General features: G+C 44.1%; 1 protein-coding gene across 1 annotated transcript in view; it reads right to left on the minus strand.

Annotated features, from left to right (window-relative positions):
- TFAP2D (transcription factor AP-2 delta) overlaps window positions 1–13,887 on the minus strand; it is a 59,452-nt gene extending 45,565 nt beyond the window's left edge. Inside the window, exons 1-3 of the mRNA XM_023213099.2 lie at window positions 13,322–13,887; window positions 11,785–12,282; window positions 8,276–8,336 (exon numbers count right to left, since the gene is read on the minus strand). Coding sequence (XP_023068867.1) covers window positions 8,276–8,336; window positions 11,785–12,282; window positions 13,322–13,360 — 598 coding nt within the window. The 5' untranslated portion in view covers window positions 13,361–13,887. The remainder of the gene's footprint in view (window positions 1–8,275; window positions 8,337–11,784; window positions 12,283–13,321) is intronic.
- Window positions 13,888–23,793: the final 9,906 nt, after the last annotated feature.

Genomic DNA, 23,793 nt, shown 5'->3' on the forward strand with positions numbered 1-23,793 from the left:
CATTGGTGGTAGAAATTCTGGCATTCAGATTCTAGTATTTTCCCTGGGCTGGATTGCAAAAGAACCTGGGAGGACATTTTAAAAGGCAAAGGGATCCCAAACCTGAGGAGACAGAAAAAGTTAACCTTGCCCCACTCTTAAAATATTTCTACCCCTGTACCTTCTGGAATTCTTCCTGACTGTCTTTTGGTTACCCAAGTTTTCCCTGCAAGTGCTGGAGACCAAGGTCTTTCTCCCTAAGCATTCTAAAGCCCCTCCAAAAAGCAACAACAACAAACCAACAAAAACCAGGAGAATAAACAGTGGGAATGTCAGGGTAGCCAACCATTTTCAGGCTAGAAGTTGGGTCCTGTGCACTCTGCCAAAACCTCCATGCTAGTGCCTGAAAACCTGTTCTCAGTTAGAAATCTGAGCGTTCATAATCTCAATTGTCAAATTAAAATCCATTTCTTGACATCAAACTTGTAGCCAATACAATGGCAAACCATGTAAACACCTGCTTTAGGAGCTAAAATCAAATTCTCCTGTGATTTCCCCCTGTTCATATTCTTAGTGAGTTTAAAGCCAAAATACAATAATAAAAATTTGCCCCAGATTCCTGGACCTAAAACTACGATTTCACTTTTGTTATCAGTTTCACTCTGTACTTACAGAAGCAAAATGTATTTCAAAAACAAATTCTTAAATGACTTCTTAAAATTTGAGATGAACAGGAAAGCAAGGTAGGTATTAATGAATCCATATTTTAGGGTCATACTGTGAGAATTATGATCCTGACTATTTTAGGAATTAGATAAGTCTAAACCAAATATATTAAACAAACAGAAATCAATGTCTTTATGCAAAATTCACATAGCCCTCTTCTAAAAATGGATCTCTACTCACAGTCACTATGAATCATAAGCAAATTTATATTCTTACATAAACTTTCCTGTCTTGCGTACTAGCCAATATACAAATGAGGACACAAGGAATCTCACCCAGTTGCCAGTTAGCTTCAAGTTTATGATGAGTGAGAGAACAGAGCATTTGAGTATATGTATGAATTATTTGCTTGGATGCTAAGGGTAGGGAATAATACAATTTTAGAACTTTCTTATCTTTACTAATCTTCAGCAGATTAGAAACCTAATTTAGGGAGATATAGATGATTATCATTTTTAAAAGAATTTGTTAGATCAGGCTCTCCCCAACTGGAAGACTTTTGGCAAAGTGAACCTTACGTGTTGAAAACCAGCTGCTCCCAGGGAAACCACTGAGTCTGCTACCCACCCACATGCCAATTCCCTGGGCCCAGAGTCTCCCTCTCCTACATCTAGGTTGGGCTTCTGGCTTATGCTCAAGTAGACATTTATTAGGTAAGTTACACAAGCTGCATATTAAGAGTATGCTTTATGCACACACAAATTGCCTAAAGGATTTATTTTGTATTCAGGATTAGCCATCAACTATAGAGTCTTTTATTTTTTATGTCACAGCATCTTTAAAGGGAATTTCTGTTGCTTTGATACTTGGCATTGCTGCAGCCTTGGGGAACTCTCTAGTCCTGGCTAAAGATTTGGCAACTTGTAGAGTTTACAGCAACATGGGGAACCTGATATCTTTCTTCTCAGTGATTTATTCTTTAGAGAGGTGGAAGAAAGTAATAGGTCAATATCACCAGGGTTTTGTCTCTAGATTGAAGGTACTGAGGGAGTGATACTTCTTTAAGGGAATCCAGACTACAGATGGTAATGATGAGATCTCAAAGAAGAATGTTGTGAAACATTGGCCCACACCAAGTCATTTACAGTAGTCATCCCCAGTGTTACTAGTTGAACTTCCTCATGGTGCTTGTGTCACATGTCAGCTCTTACTAAAATTATGTGATAATCATTCTAGAGTGAGCATCCCAATTAGGAATCTCTTTGATTCTATAGCCAGTGTATTCATGCAGAACTTCCCCAGAGTTCATCCCTTTTCCATATACAGTTCACAGAAGCAATACTTTCACAAAGTTCACTATTTTTAAACTTGGAATTTGGAGATAGGGCTTTCTATTTTCAGTGATGCTGCAAATTCTGATGGGTAGCTGTGGTAACAGCGGTAAGAAATCAGAAACTATCTACTCAAGGTCCTTTGCCTAGGACATGGCTTTCATAAAAGGGATAACTTTGCCATAGCTGCAGGAAGAAGTCAGCCAGAGACTTCCGGCTCAGGTGTGACAAAACTAGGCACAAAATACATGGATGCAGATCCTCCAGCTGCCATATGTTGTTAGATCTTATTCGGTTTGAAGAAGCATGGAGTGGCTCTACCTTCGCTGCCTTGGCATAGCTGGGGACGTCTGGACAAGTGTCTGCAGACAGTGTGGAGCAGTGGAAAGAGTACTGGTCTACGAGTAAGAATTTGACCAACTAGTGACTCATGAAACTTTGGGCGAATGACTCTGGGTCTCAGTCTGTCCATCTAAACAATGAAGACGCTCACACTTGCTCTACTTATCTCCCCACCTTGTAAGGAGGTGCAATGGGAAATGGATGTACGCACCCTTGGCAACCTGATTATAGGCCACCCAACCCCGTCATTTTTATTTTTTTTAAACAACTACCCCGTTGCAGGGTGTGAACTGCGGAGTAGGACAAGACAATCCCCCTACACCCCGCTCTCCCCAACACACACACACACACCGCCACCGTCTGTGCTGCAACTGGATGGGAAAGACAAGCGCCGGCGCCTGGGTGAGCTTTTTCTCTTCTTATCCCAGGCTATTAGGGCAGAGGAAACAGCGGCGGCTGTCTCCAAGGAGCCACGAGTCCCTGGAGCCTCTAAATCTGCCTCTGAGCCACACGCACGGCCTCCGCGCCTCCCCCCTCTCAGAACGCACCCGGCTGTGGCGAGAGGCCCCGTGCGCTCTGCAGGTGCGATCAATACTTCCTAGAGGGCTTCCGGGCGCTGGGCCGGTGCGCGCATCCTCTCCAAAGCCACAGCGCCGCCCCACTCGTCGTAGCGTCGGTGTTGACATAATTAGACCAAATCTTGAGAGCAAAATAAATGTTCTGTTCGCCTTACAGCCAAACAGATGTTTACAATTCAAATGAAAGAAATACAAACGGCAGGGATTTTTCTTCTCCCCTTCTTCATCTCCAGTGATCGCTCGTTTTTTTCTGACACATTAAAAATGTGTAAGCGATTACAAGAGTTTCCTGTCCCTGTTTGTTCTGCGGTTGCATTTCTGCGAGGTGCACCTGTGAGTTGCGTGGGTAGAATTATTCTCGGCTGCTTCCCCTCTAGCCTCTCACCCTTCCTAACCCTCCTCCCCCATGTTACCCCTCCCCCACGGCAGCAGATATTAATTGTAATCAAACAGCAAAGGATGCGGACTTAATTGGAATCAAGTAGGCCTCTGATGATGTGTCAGGAACGAATTGTGCTGTTTGGGGGAAGGGTATAACATTACAGATGTAGCTGGATTACCAGGGCCGAATGAGCTTCTTCTTTTGTAGATTTTAGGCAGAACAAAAGAAAGAGAGGTGTGCGTGAAGAGACTGGCTGTTTTAATGTGGTAGGTGTGTAATGGTGTATATTAGGGTGTGCGTATGGTGGGGATGCGGGGGAGATTAATCCCCATTCCCCAGTGCAGAAAGTGTTTTGGCTTCTGTTGATTTTCAAAGCAGTTAAAGAAATTAGAGAAAAGGCTGTAGGCTGTTCTTCCCCTCTGCAACCCCCAACCCCCAAAAAGATTTCCAACAAATCATGCCTCTGGATGCTTTGGTACAAGAGTTTTAGATTTCATATAAAGGAGACTGAATTTCAAATCTGCAGAATCTGCACTGGGGACCAAGGAGGCAGGCGAGGCTTGAGGTGTATCTCCGGCTCTATCTTCACCCATAATGGATGAACCATAGAGATGAGTTTTGGCTAGCCAGAGTAGAGATTCCAGGTAGTCCATCTGGAATCCGAAGAGTACGGACAAAGGAAGAAGGGCAAAGCTTCCCATCCTCCTCCATTTGTACTCCTTCAGGAGCTGCTGAAAGAGCCAACGGTTTTCTCCAACCCGGATTCCTAGGCTCTGCGCCTTCTTGAAACCCAGAGAAGCAGAGGAAACCGCGTCCTCCTGCCAAGCAGCCTGCTGCCGGCCTTGAGGCCGGCTAAACGGAAAAGCGGTCAGGTCCTTCTACTCTGTTATTGGCAGACTGGGCAATTGAAGCTAAGGTTCCATTTCAAGGAAGCATTTTTTTTTTAAAGAAATTAAATCAGATCTGACAATGTTTATACCGCGGCGTAAATGCCTTTGCCTTGGCGTGCCAGTCACCTCTAAGCGATCTGACAAACTCAAACTCTCTTAAAACGTGCAGAGTTCAGATCATATTAATTCCCCCAAAATGTTTTGATTCAAAGTAGTTTGTATTTTGTGTAGCCACGGGCAATCAGGAAAGCGCTCCTGCCTGCCCATGGCCGGGTCCGCTCCCTCTTCGCGTGGCCCAGAGGCTACGGCAGTATTTAAGCTTCTGAAATTAGCCTGGGGCTGCAAGGCAGAATGATCACAAAGCGAAACAAGGGCGCTTCCCCTCTCCACTTTTTTCATTTTTTTCCTTTCCCGCCCCCCGCCCCCCCCCCGCCCTTTTTAGTTGCCATCCCGATTTCACGAAAGAGACCAGGGCCAAAATGTCACTTTCCACCCACGTAAGGAAAAGCTAGTTCTTCTCATCTAGCCCACTTCTGAGGTCCACAGCCACTATCCACTTGAACCCCCACCCTGCGATTCCAATATGGATCCATTTATTATGAGCTTCCTAATCACCATCGTCATCAACATTGTTCACTTATTATTAAATACTCAGAGCAAGAAATGAAAGGGACCGGTGTCTGACAAAGGGGAGGAGGCCATAAGGGAGCCTCAGAAGATTCAGGGGGGGAAAAAGAGTGGGTTTTTCTTTTTTTTTAATGATTAAAAACACAGACGACTCCTGTAAATAGAAGCCTCATTTCTTCAAGAGATGCCTTTTGAAACCCGGTATCTGAATATTCAACTAAGGCAAAGCTCCACTCTGTACGTACAACATTAATATGATCTCTGCAGAATTTGCTACTCAGTAATATTAACATATCAAAGCCTACGCCCGAGGCGAAAGAAGCTATCGATACGCGAGCACAGGGTAAAGTAAAGATTATTGGTTCTGATGGTTGGAGTGGCGGAGCTGCGGGCAAAATCGCGCACACCATTAACCGAGAGTGAGCGCGCAGGGAGCTGCGCCTCCGAGGCGGTGGCAAATATTTTATCTAGGTGGTAATTACCTCGCTGCTGTCCCCTCTTCCACGAAGTCTTTGGCTATCGGGCCTTCATTACAGGCTAAAATAATGTAATTGCCACTTAACAAAGTGAGTCAGGGCGACGCTATTTTGTTCTTTACAAGTTGAAGTCACCAAATGTAAAGAACAACTGAGAACGTCCGAGCCCTCCACGCCACTGCAAACCAGGACAATGTCCGTGATTAACTCATGTAAAGTACATAGGCACCTATATTTCTTCAAGAACACCATTTGGGGTCTTTGAAAGTGGAATCTTTTTTTTTTTTTCCTCCCATAGTACAATCTAGAAACCATTAGAAATGTAAATTGATTCGGGAACTTAGCAGAAGAGAGAAAATGGTGAAATGTTGTGCTTCGCAATAAACTATGTTTTATGTGGTGGGTCATCTGTAAAGCATGAACTGGAAAAGAAACACAATTTTATCTCAGCTGTTAGACAATATCGGGTTATATGAAGTATTGCAGTATAGTAGAACACTTGAGTTAATGTCTTCCTGATTTTTGATGAACACAAATAGTCTGAGCTGTTGATATTGGGGTCCTGGGTACTATCATGACAGTTGAGAAAATAGGCTTCTTTAGGGTTTTGTAAAAGGGAGTTCTGAGATGAGGGGCTGGGCAGGCTGCAGCAAAATATACACCCTCTTTTGGGAATACATTTTCTTGCTACCCACTTGTAAATTGTCATGAACATTGATTGTTTCAGAGTAAACAGGCACGTATAGACACACACCCTCCTTTCCACGGGTCAACTAGGTTAACTGGCCTTTCTCTAAGACACGTGGAAATGGAATAAACTCAGCAGCTAAAATCTGAATTCCTACGAAGGGGGGTTTAGTCACACAAGACAGATGTAAACCCCAAGTTACATTCCCTTTCTCTCCGTAGCTTCACTGTTCTCATATGACATCAATATTTGGTTTCAAGCAGCAGATTCAACGACGATTTTTAGGTGAAAAGAATAGGGACCGAATTCTACAGGAATAATAAAGCATCACCTAAGGAGGATAATTTCTGTGACTCTGATAAAGTAGCTAACATTTTGGAGATACTTAAGAGCTTTGGCCTTTCTTGGGAATTGTGTGAGGGGGTGAGAGGGTGTCCAATACATCTCTCCCCAGAAATTCAATTGATTCCAAAGCCTCTTCCTCTCCAGCTCCCTCCTCAGCCTCAAGTAATTCCACCCTCTGTCAGATATCTTATGCTCAGATGCAGTTTCCAAGCATATGAGAAGGTGATCTTCGTATAAGTGTGGAACTGAATGCAAAACTGCAGTAGCAAAAAGGCCGACTGTGGGAGAAGCAGGCTCCCGTACCTAATTAGTGGCGCTGTCCTTCAGCACCACCGACGTCTCTACGCGCCCTGAGTGCTCTTGCCTCACCTTATTTTTACCCGTCCCAACAGACCCCTGATCAGCACATCTCACCTGGTCCCCTGTTCACTGTGTAAATTTTTTTTGCCTCCTCCAACAGCGTGCATTCAATATTCATCAGTCTTGAGCCTATTTTATTCCATTTCAATATGTCTGAGTACCAGCGTGGATGGCAAGCTTAATACTCCTCATTTAAAAAATCTTTGTGGAGGTATACCACTAGTGTGTGTGTATGTGGTGTGTGTGTGTGTGTGTGTGTGTGTGTGTGTGTGTGTGTTAATCTCGATAGGGTGAACCAACATGATTTGAGTAGCTCTTTTAAATTTAATGTAAACTACCCACATCCACTAGAACAATACCCAAGTTTCAAACGGAAAGCACCCTTTGTTTTCTTTCCCCGTCAGTTTAAATGGAGTTTACATTGGACATTGGGATGTAAAATCTGCCGTTTAAATATGAAAGAATCACTGATTTCTACCAGCACATTTCTCTATCCAGAAAAGCAAATCTTTCAAGAAACTTTCAAAGGGATGGAGAGGGGCTGAAGGACACTTATTTGGTCCTATCAGAAGAGACTCAGTTTTTAGTGTTCTGTTACTGCAGACAACTGTGGTCCTGAAGCAGGAATTAGTCTTGGTGAATAGACCACATCTTATTAATTCGTATGAAGTTAGGATAACAGCTGGTCCCTCTTGCCTTGTGTGCTGCTCGGGTTACTCAGCTTGCTAGGAAAATAAACTTCAGAAGCTTTGGGTACAGTTAAGTAGGGGAAGCTAGCAAAATCTGCACTGCCTCAAGGCCCTGAGAACGTCATAGTTCAAAACCTTTTGTCAAAATGGAACATCTGAGATACAGCCCCCTTTAGTGCCAGAACTGAAAGCAACAGCTCTCTCCTCTCCTCTTGCCTTCCCCCACCTTCCAACTCCATGGGTGACTCTGGATTCAGATGTTTCCCTCAACAGATGGGAACAAGAAAGCTTTATCCAGTACAGTTAACACCACCTCCTCCTCCTACCCTCCCTTAAAGAAAGAAATGTTCTGGACACTTAGAAAAATAAGGGCAGCTACAATATTGGTGTTTCATTAGCCTCCCCTAAAGCCTCAATGATCTAGCCTTTCACAGAATCCTTCAAAGCCTCAAGCTAACACCATCACCTCAAACACCCAGGCTGTGGCTAGCACATTTAGGGCTAAAAAAGAAACTCTGCTTGAGGATGTGGTATTAGTGCTGGGGGAAGGGGCTGTGAGAAGCTTCTTTCTTTCTTTCTTTCTTTTTTTCTTTCTTTCTTTCTTTCTCTCTCTCTCTCCCTCTCTCTCTGCCTTTTTCTTTTTTCTTTCCTTCTGCCTCTAACTTTGATTCTGTTACTGGTCTATGAGGAGCAACAAATATCTCCTATCACAAGCCTTCTGGGCACAGCCTGGGTTCAAACCTTAATGGAAGAAAGGAGGCTTTTAAATGTGGATATGCCAGTGTTGGACTAGAATAATTGACTAAGTGTAATTGTTTTCTTAATCATCAGAAAAGGAATCTGAGCACAACCAGATCTTCTAAACAAAGTCACAGATAGGAGAAGAATGTCTAGGGTTAACATGGTATTACTTGTTACTTACCTCTTCTTATCACTCCACCTTGGCCATTGAGAACAAGCCCACACTGGGCTTCCACAGAGCCCTTAATAAAAGAAACAGAAATAACATTACTTAAATGGATACTCATATATATGACCATGTAGGTGAAGTCTTTTAGACTAGCCTATCTCTGAACTCTGTCTCAGTAGACATTTAAAAGCAAGCATTGAGCTGAAGCAAGCTTTCCAGCAAACATAATTTTTAAAAAATTGCAAGAAAAACCACAATCTAAAAGTTGTATAAATCTTAAGGTATACATTTTACATCACCATACAATATTACACTTCAAAGTGCCTGGGAGTCTTTCATCTTGGCATAAGAGAATGAGAAGCCCTTTGAGTCCCCATCAAGACACACAGCATATATACAGACAGTGTACACTCAGCACTTTCTGAGTAGAGCAAATCACACCTAGAGTGTCAAGTCTGGGACTGTGGGTTTCTTGAGGACACAGAGGAACTATTTCATATGCAGGATTCAGGATGTCTTATAGAGGTTCTGTTTTACCCCAACTGTAGGAACATCTTATAATGCCACCCAAAATGGACCTTATGGAGGAAAAACCTTCAGGTTCACTCACTGTAGACCTTCAAGATCCTAATGGATTGAAGAATCCCTGGAGCTGGAGAGATGGAAAGGGTTTGCTGATTTTTGATTAAGAAAAATAAAAATTTCTCCCTGTCTGTCCTTTTCTTTTTTCCCAAATCGAAATGTGTTAAAGGCTCATTTTCCTTTACAAACAAACGAGGTATTGGACATGAAAGAGGGCTTGAAGGGTGTTAACCTACCCAACAGCCCGTGAAGAGTTAAGTAAATGCGGAGAGAGTCGGTGCATAATAAAAACCCACTTTACAAAACAACCTTTACAACCCTGGCTCCCTTTTGCCTCCCCATTTTCACCATATTGAGGCAGGCCTGTAAGACCCCCCTTTTCAACCTACTCACGAGCTCTTTCTTATTTTAAATGTTCTGCCTTAAAGTGATTATCAAATCAATATGAAAAAAAAAAACTTGGAGACTGAGCATAAATTAAAGCGGTGATGGGAAAAGGTGTGACAGTTTCCTTTGTTGGCCATAGCAAATCTTTTTAGGGGACTCAAAGATGGAACTGAAGCCACAAGACTGTTTGCATCTGTTAGGCAGACTTAGACCGCCCTCCAAACCATTGGACTTTCACTTAAAATTCTGTGCAGGGAAAAGTATATTTACATTTGTTGCATTTGAAATGAGGCATATGCTGATGAATGTTTTAAAAAGGAAGAAATAAAAGGAGAGAGACGGGTTTCTCCCACACACTCCCTCCCCATTTCTTGTTTTAGAAGTAGCTATGTCTCTTTCTTTTTCATTCTGCCAACTTGGTGCAAGAATAGTGGAAGAAAATAACTTGTCAGATTTACAAACTTGCTACATAGCATTCATAGATTAGATAGATAAAGATGGATATATATTATGATATATACATACATGGATATATCTATGTAAGGGTATAAACGTATATCACACACAGTACTATATTTCTTCTAGTATCTTGGAGTGTGTCCCTTAGTAAGAGTAATCTTGCTTCAATATGAGTAATAAAAGAGAAAAGGGACATTTGTATATGGAAAAAGAGATAGGCTGAAGAAAAGGTTTCAAAATATCTAAAATGTAGATGATAAACCGTCTCAAAGCTCTCCAAGGCAGTGAACTACTTTTCCTCCCACTCTCTGGCGCACGGTTACAATGTTTATTTTCTTAGAAGAAACGAACCTTGGTTTCTTCACTTAACAAACTTTTTTCCCTCATAAGTAAAACATGTTGTTTGGTCGGATGACATTGCATAAATGACCAGTTGAATGGCACTAAGTCGAAAATGGGATAAACTACGGTGTCCTTTTGCACGGGATTCGCTCTTTGTCTAGTGCTTGCAAATGTTCTAATCCCCTCTTTTGAAAAATGCCCGGCTTTGTGCCTAGCACAGAAAAAAAATTTGTACAGATACAAAAAAATCAGCAACAGACGCGGCTATTAAAAGGAGTAAATAGGTTTTAGTTGAGCTAAGCATTGAATGGCAGATTTTTTCCCTCTTGAGACATAAGGGGATCCTTGTGAAAAATGTAAAAATGCCCTGAGCGTATAAAATTATTTTGTGAATATAAATGTAGAAAGTTAAGGTTTATGCAGCCAAATCTTTTTTCTTGTGTACCGATCTTACTGCTATGGCTCTTTGTTGGAATTGTAAGGGCTTTCACATTAATTTTAAAATAATCTCTTGCTCAAAGGTAAATGAGGAGGAAAGATTTTCTGTGCGCAACAAGGGATCTCTTACGTCTCCAACTTGTGTTCTTAGAATATTTCCCTATTTGTCCTGGAGAGTGTGAAGAAGGTGGCCAGCTTCGTGCAGACAGAAAAAGTAGGAACTCACAGATAGAACTGCACTTTCAGCTAAAAGGAGCTAAAAATACGGGTCTTTTGAATTCTTTTCTGGGTATTTATGGACTCATTTGTTTTAAATATGCCTATGGCAACATAATTGCATACTCATAAATTCTATTGTTGGCAAAGAATGTGCAAACATGTGTTAAGAAATAAAACAGAAGAGGGATCATCTGATTGAGTGATAGCCTCCACAGTGTCTGAATACCTGCCTTCTTTCCTTCCTTCTTCTTTTTCTCTTCTTTCCTTCCTTTTCTCCTTCCTCCCTTTCTTCTTTATTTTTCCCCTCTTTCGCTACCTTTATTGCCTCATTTTTGTCTTTTTAAGGAGGTGCATTTTACAAAAAATGTAATGGCTTGAAGAGCAAAAATAAACTTGTAAATTACCTAACTGGGCTGAGGTTTTGAGTGCACATCAGGCAGAGAGAATTGAACTCAACCTACACCCCGGTAAAGCGCACTGTGCAGATTATTTCCTTGGGATAGACCTTTGAGATTTTCATTTGCGATTCTTTACTTTCCATAGATATCTAGTGAATTTGGTAAAACTTCTGCTCCCAACAATTTTCTTAGAACAAGCCTATTTGTAGTAAAATCTCCACAAGCTCAGTTTGAGACAAACACCTGGGACGCCTCGGAAGACCCTGTGAAGTGCGGAGATTGAGGGTACGATTGGTCATCAATTTATTGGGTCTTACTCTGAGTCCATTTGGCCCAACCCCAGACTTCTCGATCTCCTCTACCTTATTCCCTCAGGGTCACAAATGTTGATTCACATAAGACTTCTGTGAGAACAAACCAAAGGTTGAGGGCCGCAGCCGCCCTGACTCCCGCGCGTCCAGGTGAAATGCCTGGATCCAATGAGAGGAAAAGAACAGGCACACTCCTCCTCTAATTGTTTTGATAACTTTCCGTAAGTGGGGTGTGTGTGTGTGTGTGTGTGTGTGTGTGTGAGAGAGAGAGAGAGAGAGAGAGAAGAGAGAAGAGAGAGACGCTTTACAGTCGGAGCCTTAATGGGGCGGGAGGGGGAGGGCAAAGAGGGGAGGGAGCAGACAAATTCGCTGCATGCTTATTTACCTGCAAGTCGTCTGCTCCCGCGGCGGCCAGCCCCAGGCTGGGCCCTGGCAGGAGTCTTTGATCTGGGTGCATTCCATACTGAGAGCCATGGCTCATGAGGGACAGGTCGTGGCGGCGGTAGGCATCGAGGCAGCCCAGCTCCCGCCTCTGCTCGTCCAGGCAGGACGACTTGAGCGCCCGCGCATTGTGCAGGTTAATAAAGTCGGTGGGCTCCCCGTGGTGGATCTGCTGGTAGTACTGTTGCGAGTGGTGGAGCGAGTTCAGAGAGTAGGCGTCGGGGGTGACGGCCGGGTGGCTATGCTGAAACTCGTAATGGAAGGACTGGTGGTGGAGCGGGGTGTACTGGTGGTTAGTGGAGAAGTAGGGGGACGCAAACTCGGTGCCGGTGGTGGAGTAAGTTAAAGGAGAGGAGGAGGAATAGGCGACAGTGGAATTGGCTACGGACTCCAGACAGCCAAGCTGCATCAAACGGTAGCTGTTTGATCCGTCGTGACGTATCTGGAAGGAAGAGGGGGAAAAGGGAGAGCAGAAAAACTTGAGGTTTGTCATTTTGCAACCAAGGCGCGGCTCTCCCAGAGCCAGGAGCTTTCTCTGGCACTCCAAGGAAAGCGAGCGCCTAAGACTCGGGCCGAGCCGAAGCCAGGTCTCAGCGTCTTCACCAGAGAGCCTTTGCAAACAGGCGAACTGGGGGTGGGCGGCCTCGTCCTCATAGTCGAGAGAGCGGAAAAAAATCCCCCACACTATATAGGTGCGGGTGACACCACACACGCACACACACACACAGACATACGCGCACAGAGACACACACAGCCCCTGCCCAACTTGTGCAGGGAGCTTGGCGTTGGGATCCAAGTTTGCAACTGACTCCGGGGCCGCGGTAGCAGAGGAACGAGTCCACCCGAAAAGAGCGCTGGCCCGCGCCGCCTTGCCTCTCCAACTAGACCCCAGCATCGAAATTCTGCGCCTGTCTATGCCGAGATGTTCGGCCCGGGCTGCTCAAAATCATTGTCCATATATTTTTAAAAATCCAGTGTGCAAATCGTTCAACTTCCTCCCTTCCTTAGTCATTTGAGGGAGGGAATCCGACTCCCTCTTTTCTGCTTCCCTTTCCTTGAATAAGCCCATTCCAAAAGGGGTGCGTTTTCCCCATCCCCCTTGTCCACCTACTGCTCCCCCATCAGTCTCTTTTCTTTGCTTTTCTGAGAATCTTTTTTCTGTCTCTATCTCTTTCTCCTCACCGCCCCCCCTCCCTTTTATTATTAAGATTATGTTTTCCCGCTCATTATGGCAAATGTTTCTTAACGTGGCAGAGAGTTGCCCTCCCTGGCGACAGATGTCATAACGAACTTTCTCCCCTTTCCTTCCTTAACTTCCCCCGAAAGACAGATTATAATTAAACGTAACGGTCCAATATAGATTAGAGACAGGGGAGGCTGCCACCGCCGCCGCCACCGCCGCCGCCGCCACACACACGCGCGCTCAAAAAAAAAAAAAAAAAAAAAAAAAAAAAAAAAAAAAAAAAAAAAAGTAATAATACCTCGGCATCGTGGACTAGTCCCGGAAAGGTAGTTGACATGTTGGGTTTCTCCGAAAGCTTACGATGCAATTTCCCCCTCCAAAAAAAGAATCGGGAAAAAAAATCCAAAGTTCTTATATTTTCCAATTTTTAAAGGAAAAAAAATGTTCTATAGATAGATATCTAAATTGTAATGGTTTTGCCCGGATCGGATAGCTCCTTGCCTCGTACCCACTTAAAAACCTGTAGGAACAAAATTTTCCCTCTGCACAAAAGCAGCTCCCTGGAACAGATTTTGTACTTGCTGAGTATTTCTTTGGCTGATGTCGTAGGTCCCTTGGTAATATAGAAGTTTTGAAAATTAAGCATCAGCACTGAGAACTGGGAGGACAATAGGCAGAAGAGATTTATCCCAGGAGACAAGGAATAAATATTGTATCTTCGCCTAATAAGGAACTGGAGGTTCTTTCAACATTTTTATCCATTTTTTCCAACCTTTATCATGCTTTTCTATACCGACTGAGGTGGGGACTCATATCTGTGGAGAGTATTTGCACACATTTTATTGTGAAGCTAGATATCTAGCTCCAATATATGTATATTAGAGATAGAAATATATATTAATTAAAGCTTCCTTTTATATGGGTAAGTGTTCATCTCTATTGGTTCCACTCCCTGGATGCTGAAAGCTGCTTTTTCCAACAACCACCCGAATCAATTTTGCCCAGACTGGGGTGTCTGCCTTCGCCCAAGTGGAAACAATGCTGGTCTTTCCATATTCACATTGAATTTGGGTTCTTTCCCCTTTTTTGAAAGGCAAAATCAGGCAGTGGCTTACACTTTTCAGCAACTTTAAAAATAAATAATGGTGATGGACAGTCCCAAGTTTCCATCATCAGGAAATGGTGTAACTGGCAATGGATTTAGGAAAAATGCAAGGGAATAAAGATTTGAGACAAGATTTTACATTTAGGTAAAATGTTGTCTTTCACTCCCCAACCCAAACCATATCCCCCCTCTTTTGTGTTTTTCTTCTTTCCTTTTGGAAACAGCACTGGTGGTGGTGGAGTGTAGACTGTTTAGCAGTAGCATTAGGTTTTGGAACACCATTACCCCCAAAATAACCCTTAAACGCTTGGAAGTTATATTTTATAAATAGAGGGCAGGAAGGAAGCAGTGCACACCTATTTCCATCTCTTCAGTGGATTTCTTGACTTTCAAACAGTTTTTGAGCTTTCCTTCGTTCAAAATTCAGCTTCCTTCACCAAGCTGTCTAGTGCCTGGAGGGGGTGGTGGTGGCTATAAACCTGAAATACTGAGGCTTTGCTCCTCAGTGTCTGTATTACAGGAAAGAACTGGCTGGCCCCACAGACTCATCTCATAGATAGAAGGGGTAATTCAGTCTTAATTGCCATTTCATTTGGTTTGCTTTCAAGTGTTTAAGCTGAGAAGGTGTCTTAATAATAAGCCGCAGGCAAACAGGCATGTGGCTTTTTTTTTTTTTTTTTAGGTTGGGGTTTGGGAGGGTTTATTAGGATCTGCTCATGCAGGCTAACTGGGGCTGTCACTCAGAGCTCTTTGCTTTATACAAATGGACAAAGGCACACGACAAGAATTGAAATGTATTGTCTGAAATGGAGATACACGATTCTTCAGCCCCTCATGGGGTCAGCAGCCAACACTTGCTCCCTATTTCAAGGTGTGCCAGTGCCACCCACCCCACCGCCCTCCTTGAAATTCCATATTTTGGCCTAATGAGGTAAGGAGACTGAGAGACCAATGATGACAAAAAGGAAGAATATCCAACTTGATCTTTAAGTAAAAGGGGTAAAATGAGTGCTGTTGGCTCTAGGGGTTGAATCCCAAAAATGTTTGCAGTGGAGTCTTTGTTTACCAGGTCTGAGTGGGGCCTCCATAGCTTACCAACAGAGAAAATAACTAATCTAATCATCTCTGGTAGGTGGAGACTGCCCCCACGACCTTAACCCAGGCACCCAGTCCCTGGGAAAGTGCAGACCACTCCCGGGAAAAATACGTAGGACTCACAGGTTATCTTGGGGAATACCCAGGTGTGCTTTTCCTGGTGGATGATATTGGCTAGCCCTTCTCAGACAGTTGCAATCTCCTTCCCAACCCCTCTACTGTCAGACACATCTTCATTGAAGGTGAAAGTACCTTCTTTTCCCAGTTTAGGTCCAGGCAGCAGACATAAAACCCTCTCCCTGGGGAACAACAATGAGGAGGCTCAGGAAGATGTGGCCGCCTGCTCTGCCTGCTGGTCCAGCGTGTTTGGTCCACATGTTTGTCCCTGTCTGGAATAACAGCCACACATAGCCCCCTCACCCCTGCCACCACACTCAGAAGATGTAGCTTTATGATAGTCTTGGTAATGAGCTCTAGCCTTGAATTGAGTACACTCCACGGAATGACCTCCAGTAGCCCGGACCCTGTGAACATCAGGACATCACCAACTAACTGGAAATCATCCCATTCCACCCCCTAACCCCACTTTCATGGTTCACTTTCCTGAGTGATGTTTAGGTATCCAAACAAAGAGTGCCCAGGGTTTAACTTATGTGCTTGTTGAACTCTTGTGGACTTGAGGGGAACTTAAAGATACTGAGGAATGAGAAAAAAAAAAAATCTTTCATTTGTACTTAAGGAAAATGAAGCAGGAAGGTTAAAATACCTCTCCTTTAGTTACGAGATTTCCTTTGCCAGGGCCCTTGACCACCTTAGAAAGCGTCTCTCTTAACCCTATGTCTTGGCTTCCCACATCAGCATCTGAACTGCAGGGAAACTTCATTTGGCCAACTGCTCCCTCCCACCTCATCCCAACTTAAAAAAAAATAAAAAAGCTATTTCCCCCTGAAAGAAACAAAGTTGAGGAAATCATCCATGCCATATGCACATACTGGTCAGCGCTCCCTTCCATCTGCTCTGGGGTTGCTCAGAGAGCCCCTTTTCTAAAGAAACTCATTGAGGCAGGTGTGTGGTGTGTTTTGTGCCTGTGTGTGTGTGTGTGTGTGTGTGATGTGTGCATGTGTAGCGTTCACTTCTGTCAGACACCCCCCCATCCAATTAATAGTCTTGAGCAATTAATAAGTGTTGTGTGACTTGACCCAAAGACTGGGCATTTTAGCAAAGTTGATTCCTCTTTCTCTGTTTTGCTTCTTTTCGGGAGAGTGATTGGCCATTCATTTTCCAGCGGGTGGCGTAATTAAATTAACTGGCCACAGCACTCTGGAGACTCCGTGACTATTGCCTGGGGCCCCCTCCAACAGGGAAACCATGGTGCGCATTCCAGCCTCAGTCAGAGGCCAGGCCGGCATCAGTCACTCAAAATAGCTGGCAAGAGCACGGTGGATATGCTGCTGGCCTTGCACCCCAGAAGCTGAAAAGGTTGTTCCTCGGCACTTCGTGCTCCTGTTCTTCCTTCTGGTTCCATGCTCCACATGCCAGGAAGAAATGTCTTCTGGCAGTCACTTTAGGAATCTGCAAAGAAATATTTATATATATCATTACTGTCTTGTTTAGGATCCAGAGCTGGAAGAGTTTTGGGGTAGTCGCAAATTCCTTCCTAGGCTTTTAGGCCAGTGTCATTCATATCACTCCAGTTTTCATCCAATCTCAAACATCTTCACTGAAAGAGTTCGCCACTCTACTCTGTGTTTGAGGTTGGTGAACAATTACAAATGAACTCATGCCTATCCTTAGCTTTAATAAATGTGTATTTCTTCAGGTTTCTTTCTTTTTTTCTTTCTTTTGGTACTTAGGGTTTCCTCTGCTATTGCAAATTGACTTTTTTTTTTATTGCTTGGATACACTTCTCCCACAATATTGCCTATATAATACTAAGCAAAATGGAAAATTATTGGAATTATTTTGGGCATTTTGAAACAAAAATATTTTCTTGGATGTATTTAAACACATGAATCAACCAGAATATGTTCTTTGCTCTCTCACTTTTGCCTTCCCTCCCCTTTTCTTTCTTTCTCTCTTTCTTCTTCCTTCATTTCTTCTCTTTTTCTTTCACTGTTTTTTTTTCTTTATTCCTTCCCTCCTTGCTTCCCTCCTTCCCTTCCTTTTTAACAAAAGGTAGATAGAGGCAGGATTGAATCTCTTATACTTATGCCTTAAGCAAGCATGTGTGTACGTTGTCTAAGAATGAAATTTAGTGTATTCTGCTCCAGTGGGAGATGCAGCTCTATAACCAGACATGAATTTACACAAAAGGAAACAATTTCCATGGTCACAAAGCCCTGTCTTTGAAAGAACAGTGGAGCACTGAGGATCCCATATAGGTGAAGGATGTTCATTCCACAAAGCAAAACAAGATATGTAGGTCTGAAAATCAGCACCTCTCCTTACTGCTTCCAGCTTCCTTCCTTCCATTCCTTTTTTGGATGAACATGAAGAGCAGAGGTGCCTCCAGAGAACCCACAGTAACCAAAGGACTCTTGTGACTTACCTAGGGGTGTTTTATTCCATCTGCCCTAGGACACCCTTTCACCATTTTGAGAATCCCCAGCCCTCTCAGTGCCTCCACTCGGTAGGCTTCCAAGAGGCACTCAGTCTGGGGTCTTCTAGAGCCAACCACAGAGGGAACCCTCCGGCCCTTTTATAGTAGGGTCCGAGTTTCACAGTCCCTCAGCATTCTAACGGTTCAGAAACGGCTTCTAGTCCAAGGACCTCCTGTGGTGTGCTTCTTCTAAGCTCCTAACCTCTCCCAGTCACTTCTATGGAGACCGGATAGGGACAATACTTCCGGTGGTGGAAAGAAGAGTATATTGGGTTCACCATGCCGTAACCCAACCCCTAGTTTATTCATTTATTCCTCACTAGTCGAGGTGAAGACAGAAAAGTGCTCCAAACATCAGGGCAATTCTGGGCAGAGACAGCAATAAAAAACTTGATCCAGTTGTACGGTTGGGAATATTCGGAGAGAAAAGGCATGGTAACAGCATTCATGCGCAGACATGCGAGGTTTCCCCTCCCAGTGATTGCTTCCTTTCCTTCTGGCTCGTGCTGATGCCGACTCTGGGTCTCTTTCGAAAGATTCCTCCCCTTTCCGGTTATCAAATCTGATGATTCTTAATAACTTATCAAGTAATCAAATTTGATAACTATTCTACTTCTTCTCGGTATTCCACACCCATCCCACTTTCTGTGACAGAAGGCCACGTTGTGTAAAACGTTACCTAATTGCAAACAAGAAAAGCAGACTTTTTTTTTTTTTTTTTTTTTTTTAATTGAGACAGAGTCTCTGTCCCCCAGGCTGGAGTATGGTGGCACGATCTCGGTTCACTGCAACCTCCGCCTCCCGGGTTCAAGTGATTCTCCTGCCCTAGCCTCCCAAGTAGCTGGGACTACAGGCGCGTTCCACCACGTCCGGCTAATTTTTTAGTGGAGACGGGGCTTCACTGTATTAGCCAGGATGGTCTCGAACACCTGGCCTTGTGATCCGCCCTCCTAGGCCTCCCAAAGTGCTGGGATGTAATTACAGGCGTGAGCAACCGCGCCCCGGCAAGGCAGGCCATTTTTAAAAAGAGCTTTAGGATGTTTAGGGGAAATTAACATTTCTGACAGACTCTGCAGTCATTTTAGTTTAAGGGCTGTCATTGGTTTTTTTAAACTCATTTTCCTTTCCTTTATTTTCTTCTCCTTCTCCTTCTCCTTCTCCTCCTTCTCCTCCTTCTCCTCCTCCTCCTCCTTCTCCTTCTCCTTCTCCTTCTCCTTCTCCTTCTCCTTCTCCTCCTTCTCCTCCTCCTCCTCCTCCTCCTCCTCCTCCTCCTCCTCCTCCTCCTCCTTCTTCTTCTTCTTCTTCTTCTTCTTCTTCTTCTTCTTCTTCTTCTTTTTTTCAAAACCTCCTCCTTCAGGACCCTATCCCGCCCCCTGGGCTGTTTGTTAAAAGTCTAACACGGATCTGCATTCCTTCTTAGCCTTGCAGGCGACAGGCAACACGGATTCCATAATTGTACAGAGAAAACGCATTTGCAAGCAATTAAAAAGCCTTGCGAACGAATTAGTGGAAAATTAAGTGGGAGAACTCCCTCGTCTGAAGTCTTCTCTTTGATAACAATGGAACTTGGAGCCCAGGCCCTCATCTGAGACGCCAGGCTCCCTTCCGCAACAGCTGCCAAGCAGTGCTCAGGCAGGGCGCAAACTCACCCGCCCTCTGCGCGAAGCTCGGGCGCATGCAGAGCCTGCCTCGCCAGCCCTACCGCGTCAGGCGGGACTCCCAGGCAGCAGGGCGGGAGACTGGGAGGGCACAATGCCCTGGAGGCCTCCTGGCTGGTTGCACGCCTTCAGGCAGGAAGCCAGCTCTTCTGGCTAAGGTCTTGCTCCCATGGGAAACTTGTCCCTTTCGGCCAAGAAATGTTTGAGTTCCGAAAGAGGCTGCACTTTGTCCTCTTTTTCCTCTTTCAGTTGTTTAACCTTGCAGCACTGTAAGGGGCTTTAGAAGTCCGTCTGCCGGCCTTCCGATTGCATATGGAGCCTTAGTTTACCAGCGCTTTAAAAAGTATTGATTCATTTGATCCTGAGAACACTCCTCTTTGCTGCCATTCATGTATAATTATTACCCTGTTTGTATAAACGAAAAAATAACAGCAAAGTAGCAGCAACGAACATTTATTGAGCTCTTGTCATACGTGCCAGGCCCCGTTCCCAGCCCTAAGCATTGTATCATTTCATTCTTTCAACCCTTGGATGTAGGTGTTAGTGCAAATGTATTCCCCTTGCAAAGGATGAGGAAACGGAAGAGTTTGGCGGCAGCTCATCCCAGGCACCACTCCCCCTCAGCAGGTCTGTGAGCTGGGGAGAGTGAGACTCAAAGAGGTGTGAGTGATCCCTGGGGTCACAGGGGCTGTGGCCCCAAATCCAGAAGTTCTACTTTGCCCCCCTCCATCTTCTGGTCTTTACTGTTGCATCTAAACTTTTCCAGGTTTTTAATTTCCTCTTTTTACACCCCCGCCCCCACCCACCGTCTCCATCCCTCTCCAAACGCCTAAAAGAAAACGCCCACACAGAGGCCTGGTCCAGGCTTCTTTTGCAGTACAAGTCATCGTCACACCTTCCAGGGAAAGTCGTCTGGACTACCGCGGCCTCAAATTCAACCTCCCGGATCTTACCGCTAGCTTTGCAGGGGACTGACAAGGGTGCGGTGCTCCCAGGGTTGCCCTCTCCTCTGGCTGGTCCATCTCTGGTTCTCTTCGGAGTCGGTGGCTCCAGCCGGCCAGTCGTGGATCTCAGAGGCTGTGGCACTCACCAGGGAAACCAGGCCGCAGGGAACACCAGATGTACCTTCCAGTCTCCTGCGCCCGCTTCGCATTCAGCGCCAGGCAGCTGCGGCTTGGTGAATTCCGCACTGGCCCCGGGACCGCCTGGTAACTGAAGTTGCACGAATTGAGCCGCAACCACAGGGCCTAGGCACCAACCCTACTTGGGCATCTACTCGGGCATCAGTTCTACTTGAACAAGTTACTTAATTTTCTCACCTGTAAAACGAGAAAAATAATACACTTAGCTGATCCAGCTGTTGTGAGAAGTAAGTGAATATATATATCACTGAGATCAACGTGGACAAAGAATGCCTTTAGAAATATAGGCTATTATTTGGAAAGAGGGAGAGTTGTTAAGGAGGCTACTACAGAGAGACGGTATCAGGGGAGACTCTTACTTCCCTAGGGTCCATTTTGTGAGCCTTGGACAGATGGTACTAAAGAAAATTCGGCTGGAGGAGACTCCAGAGGCCATCAGATTCTATCCTCTACTGCCGTATAGGCTCACACAGCCAGTGGAGCTACAGAGCCAGGGCTGGAGCTAGAACGCAGATGCTTGCGTCCGCTCAGCCCCAAGTCACTGGTTCAGGATTCAGGGAATGGACAGCTTGTAGTCGGGGGTCGTTTTTTTTTGTTTTGTTTTGTTTTTTTGTTTTTGTTTTTTTTTTTTTAATGTCTATTTTGTATTTCCTCATGGCTTAATTAACATTTTGGTCTTTAATTTTTTTTAAAATTTCATTGTTTCTTCTTTCTTCCCCTCCCTTCATGTTTCTCTCTTTCTCTCTCTCTCTCTCAATTCTTTTAAACTCCCTCTCTCATTCTCCATCTTTCTCTCCCTCTTTCTCTCTCCCCACATTTACCCCTAGCCTCTCCTTCCATGCCTTCCTGTCAATGTATTCAGGGGTACCGCCTCTGCTTTCCTGGAATTCTGCTCTGACTTAACTCCCTCCCTTCTAATTTCCAAAGGTTTCTGTTTCATTTTGCCTGAACATCCTGTGCATGGTCTCAGTGAAGTGGGGGCGTGGAAGTGTTTCTTCATCCGCAATACTTCATGTTCTGGTCACCCTGGTACTCAGCTCCTCTCCTAACTTCTAACCAACCTCTGTGGATCTGTCTTGTTGCTGACCCCAAGCTCCTGCCTCTTCTCCTTCCTACTAGCCTTGGGGAGCTTTGAGGCAACCAAGGCCTCCAGTTACTTTTTTTTTTTTTTTTCTAAAAGAGCTTTGTCTGTTTCTTCTGTCAATTACCCCAGTAGCCTCTCAGAGGCCACGTTTATTTTTCCATTGACCTTTACTTCCTTATGTACTGGAACAATGCCTTATTATTTTATTTATCTTAATCTCTGGTGCAATCGGCCTTTTATTCTTCAACTTGGCTGTGCTAGTGTTTGCCTTTACACTTTCTCGACTTCATTATGTAATCTTGCCGAATCTCCACACTCTGTGCATGCTGTTTAGACCTCACGTCTGTCTTTTACTTACCCTTGAAGAGTTATGTTTTGAAACTCCTGGCCCATTCATATTTGCCTTATTCCTTTGTTTCCTACTATGTCTTTGCTGCCTGAAATGCCTATGTAGAGTGTCCAGAAATTTGCACAGTATCTGCTTTATTACAGATCTGACCCAACAGAACATTCCATTAAAATATATATTTTCCTACTTTGGCCCTGCCACTTTTGGTGGTCTGTGATAATGCCCCTTCATCCTAAGCTAGTTCTGGTTGTAGGCACCATAGAGACATTAGATAATTGCTAGGATGACTTTCACTCCTTTGATTTCCTGTTGAGCAAGTGGAGGACAATGGAGTATTCACTGACTTTGCCACTGATTGGCTCTGGGACCTCAGACACTTAACCACTCTGCTCTCTTTCACAGCCAGGCTGTATTAAATGAGGACAAATAGGTATGAAACAACTTTGGAATTGATAGTGTACTTTAAAATTATTTAGTATAATTTATTTCTGCAACTCACGTTCTTTCTGGTAGGTCAAGTCTCTTGACTGGCTTAATATCAATCGTAATGGTGATGAAAAGTATTGCTTTTCTTCTATGACCTCTCCTTTCCAACATTCAACTCTGGTCTGTCTGTCTTGATCATAGATATTGCTACTGACATCCTTGTTAGAGTACTGTCTTTCAAAAGTCTAGATTCAGAATGTGATACCTTTTATTCAGGCCTCTTCTCCATTTTGGTGTCATGAAAAGCCTTGAGGAAAACAATAGCCACCCTACTGAATCCCCTCTCTATCTCTCAAAGTCGTCTGCAAAGGATGGACATTGTAATCCCAATAAGAGACTACCACCACTCCTACTCTTTGATAATCCTCTCTTGATCAATTTCTACTCCTACTGTCAACTACCCATCCTTTTTCCAGACACAATTCACTCCAGTGATTCTTGGAATGTCTCCCCATTAGGGGCAACCTGGCAATCTGGCTTGGAAGAGGTCATGTAATGGAAAGTTCATTTTAAGTTCAGTAAAATGAGGCAGTATAGGTTTTTGCTTTGCTATCTTTAGATGCGAAAATGTCACCTCTTGCACCCTTTTTTTTTTTTTTTTTTTTTTTTTTTGAGACAGAGTCTTGCTCTGTTGCTCAGGCTAGAGTGCAGTGGCACGATCTCCGCTCACTGCAAGCTCTGCCTCCCAGGTTCATGCCATCCTCCTGGCTCAGGCTCCCTAGTAACTGGGATTACAGGTGCCTGCCACCACATCCAGCTAATTTTTGTAGTTTTTTTTTCTCATCATCAATATTTATTGAGCATTTACAGTGTACTAGGCACAATGGAACATACAGAAAACATTGTCCCTGCTCTTGAGGAGCTTACATTCTAAAAGAAAAAATACACCTCTTTTAAAATGGCATTTTTGTTTGCTGTTTTCTGCAAAGTACTGAGGAAATATTTTGTAAAGTGAGCTTTGGGTATAACTTAGCCCCATCACTATTTAGGAACATAGAGGAAGAAGAAAGAGGGAGGATTTTAAAGACAGACAATGACAGAGCATTCAGGATAGGTAGGATTTTCAAGGGAGATAAACACAACCTCCTCAACTAAGGAGAGATTTGCTGCAGTAAATAGGATGAGGGAAATAATCTGTGGGATGCAAGCAAAGGAAGCAGGGTGCCTTAAACATTGAGTGGAGCCAGAAAGATCATGAGGCCTTTTTCCAAGTACATGGCCACCAAGTAGGAATGGTTAGTGACAAGACAGA

The sequence above is a fragment of the Piliocolobus tephrosceles genome, chromosome 5 (genome assembly GCF_002776525.5).
Source record: "Piliocolobus tephrosceles isolate RC106 chromosome 5, ASM277652v3, whole genome shotgun sequence".
Taxonomy (NCBI): domain Eukaryota; kingdom Metazoa; phylum Chordata; class Mammalia; order Primates; family Cercopithecidae; genus Piliocolobus; species Piliocolobus tephrosceles.